The following is a 5,278-nucleotide window of genomic DNA, read 5'->3' on the forward strand; positions in this document are numbered from 1 at the left end:
GCTATTTTAACATTGAACACTTTGTGCAGACTTGAGGTCGCAGTCTGAGTCTAGAGATGTGAAGGAAAAGCAAGCAGTTTGTTTTTATATAAAAACAGAGACGTAGTGTCATGTGCAAAAGCAGCAAAAATTGTGTTTGATCAACTAACTCACTTATGCTAATAAAGCAATGTGTGCAGGCAGAATCATATTCATCCCTACACTTTTACGGGTAGCATGAACAGGAACACTAGGATGTTTTTCTTTGTAACTCTTCATCGCCAAATAAAAACCACCAGTGTTTCTTTTCTTTAATTCCACATTGTGCTAGTCTACCAGTGGAGTTCCTGTTATATCACATTGTTTTTTCTATGTGTACCGAAGTGAACAATCACTGGGAACAGACACTTTTATTATTCTACAAATCTTTGGTTTTCTTCTTTTCTTCTAGTCGTGTCTTCATTCATCTGGTATTTGAATATCCCACATAATTATATATTTGTTCCTGTAATTCCTTCATCTCACAATAATGGCACTGTTCTGCTCTTGTCTATGTCCTCAGTTGAGTCAATATTATTGTTAATGTTCTTAAGTTCTTTCTGAATTCACTGCAAATCTGGGATTATTTCTAAGTGAGTTAAATGAAGGTGTGTGTTCGCTGAGGCTATGTAGGATCAGAAATTGACAAAAGCTTGTTACACTTTTAGTACACTTGTAGGGTTTACCCCAGGTGTGTTCGCAATTGACAAAATCACTTCTGACATTCATTGCAATGCTCATTTTTACTATGTGTGTGTTAGTTGATGTATTCGCAGGTTTTATAAGTGACAGAAGATGTTCACACATTCACTGCACCTGAAGGATTTTTCTCTGGGTGCATTAACTGTTGAATCCTTAATGCAAAGGATTTCCTAAAGATACTTCTACACTCACTACAGTTGTATGGTATTTACAGAGTATATGTAAGCTGATGTCTACATAGGCTTGATAATTGACTACATTTCTTCACACATTCATTGCACTTGAAAGATTTTCTTCTGCGCGTGTTCGCTGATGCCTGTTTAGGATTGATAATGGACTTCAGCTTTTCAAACATTCATGGCATTTACAAGATTTTTTTCACCTTTGTGAGCTCGCTGATGATTTCTTAATGCTGAAGAGTAAGTAAAACTACTGCCACATTCCTTGCAATGGTAGGGTTTTTCCCCTGTGTGTGTTCTCTGATGTGTGTGTAGGTTTGATAGTACCCTAAAGCTACTTCCACATTCACTGCACTGGTATGGTTTTTCCCCAGTGTGTATTCGCTGATGTCTCCGGAGGTCTGATAATTGACTAAAGCTCTTTACACATTCACTGCACTGGTATGGTTTTTCCACTGTGTGTATTTTCTGATGTGTGTTGAGCTGTGAAATTTGACTGAAGCTCTTTACACATTCATTGCAATGGTAAGGTTTTTCCCCAGTGTGTATTTGCCGATGTCTCCGAAGATCTGATAAGTGACTAAAGCTCTTGACACATTCACTGCACTTGAATGGTTTTTCCCCTGTGTGTGTTCGCTGATGTGCTTGAAGTTCATGTAACCGACCGAAGCTCTTCACACATTCACTGCAATGGTATGGTTTTTCCCCTGTGTGTATTTTCTGATGTGTGTGTAGGTGTGAAATCTGTTTGAAGCTCTTCACACATTCACTGCAATGGTATGGTTTTTCCCCTGTGTGTATTTTCTGATGTGTGTGTAGGTGTGAAATCTGTTTGAAGCTCTTCACACATTCACTGCAATGGTATGGTTTTTCCCCTGTGTGTATTTTCTGATGTGTGTTTAGTTGTGAAATCCGTTTGAAGCTCTTCACACATTCACTGCAATGGTATGGTTTTTCCCCTGTGTGTATTCGCTGATGTGTGTGGAGGTTTGAAATGTTACTGAAGCTCTTTACACATTCATTGCAATGGTATGGTTTTTCCCCTGTGTGTATTCGCTGATGTGTTTGGAGGTGTGATAACATACTGAAGCTCTGCCCACATTCCTTGCAACGGTATGGTTTTTCTCCTGTGTGTATTCGCTGATGTGTGTGGAGGTTTGAAATGTTACTGAAGCTCTTTACACATTCATTGCAATGGTATGGTTTTTCCCCTGTGTGTATTCGCTGATGTCTTTGGAGATGTGATAACTGACTGAAGCTCTTTACACATTCATTGCAATGGTATGGTTTTTCTCCTGTGTGTATTCGCTGATGTGTGTGGAGGTTTGAAATGTTACTGAAGCTCTTTACACATTTATTGCAATGGTATGGTTTTTCTCCTGTGTGTATTCGCTGATGTGTGTGGAGGTTTGAAATGTTACTGAAGCTCTTTACACATTCATTGCAATGGTATGGTTTTTCCCCTGTTTGTATTCGCTGATGCTCTTTGATGGTTTCTAATTGGCTAAAGTTCTTGATATATTCAGTGCAATTGAACAATTTTTCTCCTGACCGTGTTTCCTGAAGGGTCAGCATAGTTAATAAACCACTTGCGTTATTTTGGACGCTTGATTTCCGATTTAACAATAAAATACAAGACTCACTAAATACCTGCCGCATTCATAATATAAGTAAGGCTTCCTTGTGGGTGACTGCATCTTTAGATTGGATAACGGCTTCTCATGCTTGCGGGTAAAGCTTAATCTTCCTTCCAGTAGGTGAAAATTGGGACAATACTCTGTACTTTAGAGAGCAGAACTCCCATTTCCTTTAGCCTTCAGTTGTTAGGCTCCACTTCGTTGTGCTTTTCCCTGGTGCCTGTGGTTTGGCTAGAAAGAGTTTGCAATACACCTAGAGCACTGAATGCTGGTCTGTTGCCAGTTTCGATAGCGAAGCACTGCTCTAGCAATATCATGATAATGAAGCGACTTGTAATGTGTACAGCTACTCCAAAGAGTGTCCTGGGGCCAAGCACAGGTCAGAAAAGAAAGTAAATCAGTTTGTTTCAAACATGGACAAAAAGCCAAGTTTTCAACCCTTTTTAAACATTATCATGTTGCTAACAGCTCAAAGCTGAAGAGGGAGTTTGTTCCAAGCTATGGATCCCAAATAGACACAAGACCTTCCTCCAACTCTCATACCGGCCTCATGATCAAAGCTGGTGTTAGACGCTTGTTTATACAGCAGGTTGTTTGTCAGTTTTGTTGTCTTGGTTTTGTTGAGGTCATTTCTTCGTCTTGGGGTGTCGAGGTGCAGATCTCAGACTCGGACACTCACTGAATTGCCTTTGACTGATTCTTCCTGGATCTGTCCTCTGCCTCTGATTGCACTGATGTTTTTGGAGCTCCTTATTTTTGATAATTTTTGCAGGTTTGATGTGTTATCTTCATTATTCATAATCAATCCGTGCATTTAAGGCTTATTTTCTGTTGGATGTAAAGAAATGCAATATTACTAAAAGCAAATGTAATAGAATGTGAATACACAATATTTAACCAGCTGTAGAAGACATCTCTTCTCTACCATATTTGAAATTTAGTAAGGAACATTTTACCATACATGGACATTTCATTAAAACTGTGGTTGAACATGTCACAATGTATTTACTTCTGAAAAGGTAGTGATTTACCATTATTCACTGAGTAACTTACTAAAGAAAGGGCAGGCACAGAGCACTCGTGCTACAGGTAGAGTTTTAGGTAGATATAAATGGACAAGAGAGGAATCAGGATGCGCTGCTGTTAATTCAGTTTCAGGAAGTATCTACCAAAGGTAGCTCTTCAGGAAGTGTATAACAAAGGTAACTCTTCAGGAAGTATCTACCAAAGGTAGCTCTTCAGGAAGTGTATAACAAAGGTAACTCTTCAGGAAGTATTTAACCAAGGTAACTCTTCAGGAAGTGTACAACAAAGGTAACTCTTCAGGAAGTATTTAACCAAGGTAACTCTTCAGGAAGTGTATAACAAAGGTAACTCTTCAGGAAGTGCATAACAAAGGTAACTCTTCAGGAAGTATACATGACAAAGGTAGCTCTTTAGGAAGTATATATGACAAAGGTAACTCCAGACACCTTTTTCCACAATGCTTTCCTGTTCACACTGGATCAGTTCAAATGCCAACTCCCGCCTTTACCTTGCAGCTTATTAAGAGTCTTTCTATGAGTGTGATGGCCCTCATGATCGCCCTACTCACGGTTGCCGTCAAACTGCCACCATCCAGGCGGACTGACCGCCGTATTATGAGTGTGGTGGTGGGACCGCCCCCCGCCAGGATCAAGGATCCCGCTGTGGAGGCGGTCTGCAAACACCCTGAATATGTTGGCAGTGCCGATGCCGTCATCGCCGAGCATATTACAGTCTGCATATCCACCGCCCTTTTCATGGCGGGGACCCTACCATGAAAAGGATAAAGGACATGCAGGTAAGGGGGCCCTCACAGGGCCCCGGCCGATTCTGCTCCTGGGGTTGCTTGCGGGGGGCACGTGTTGTGCCACCCCATGGAATTGAACCTTGTTCCTGCACAGGAACATGCTGCAGGCACTCTTAAGGTGGTGGTATGCTGTTTAGGCTCTCAATTAATATGTGGTTGAAATCAGTGGCACCACAGGGGCAAAAGCAACCCTTGTCGGGTTGCAATAGCCGATCCACGGCTTGATATCTTGTTATCAATGAGCATAGTTTAAATGTAATTGCAATACAATGAAGTGTGTCATGATTGGGGAATTTCTATACCCAGTAAAATGTCATCAACACTTGGCGCTATAGCAATTTAGCGTTACTGGCCCCACTATGTAGCTTTAACCATGTTGACCTCTCACAGGAGGATCTTCGCGATCCGGCTGGGTCGCGATTGCCGATCCACGGCGATATTCTAAACTAGAGTCACAGACGATTAGGAAATGTTTGGTTGTCTGAGAATGTGTGACTTTGGAAACACTACACTTACAAATGGCGCTTTCCGCATTGAGATGGATGCGGTTGTCCCTCGTTTGTGTTTGCTTTTTGTTTGGCCAGATATCTGTTTAAAAATGGCACCGCGCACAGCGTCAATGTTTGACACCGAGGAAGGGAGTTTTCCCGAAACGCGTCTGTCGAGATAATAAATACTCATCTGTGCTGAAAATCCCGGGAGTGCTGCCTTTCTTTTCATTGAAATTGAAGAGTGTTTGAGCTTCTATACATTCCGCGGTACACCACCGCGTTGCAGCACCCGCTTTGAAGAGTTACTCCCTGTTGGTGTGGTCTGGAGCAGTCATATATATATATATATATATATATATATATATATATCTATATATATGTAAAGTCAAGATGCCCCTACGTGGTCGACACGCCCAGGAT

At 41.2% G+C, this 5,278-nt stretch overlaps 1 protein-coding gene across 1 annotated transcript; it reads right to left on the reverse strand.

The window, feature by feature from the left end:
- Nucleotides 1-265: 265 nt before the first annotated feature.
- On the reverse strand, nt 266-2,541 carry LOC147737240 (uncharacterized). Its single transcript, XM_086921151.1, has one exon. The coding sequence runs from the start codon at nt 2,472-2,474 to the stop codon at nt 1,068-1,070; it is 1,407 nt and encodes a 468-aa protein (XP_086777277.1). The 5' UTR covers nt 2,475-2,541; the 3' UTR covers nt 266-1,067.
- Between the last annotated feature and the right edge of the window lie 2,737 nt (nt 2,542-5,278).

Source organism: Lissotriton vulgaris, chromosome 1_1 (genome assembly GCF_964263255.1).
Source record: "Lissotriton vulgaris chromosome 1_1, aLisVul1.2, whole genome shotgun sequence".
Lineage (NCBI taxonomy): Eukaryota > Metazoa > Chordata > Amphibia > Caudata > Salamandridae > Lissotriton > Lissotriton vulgaris.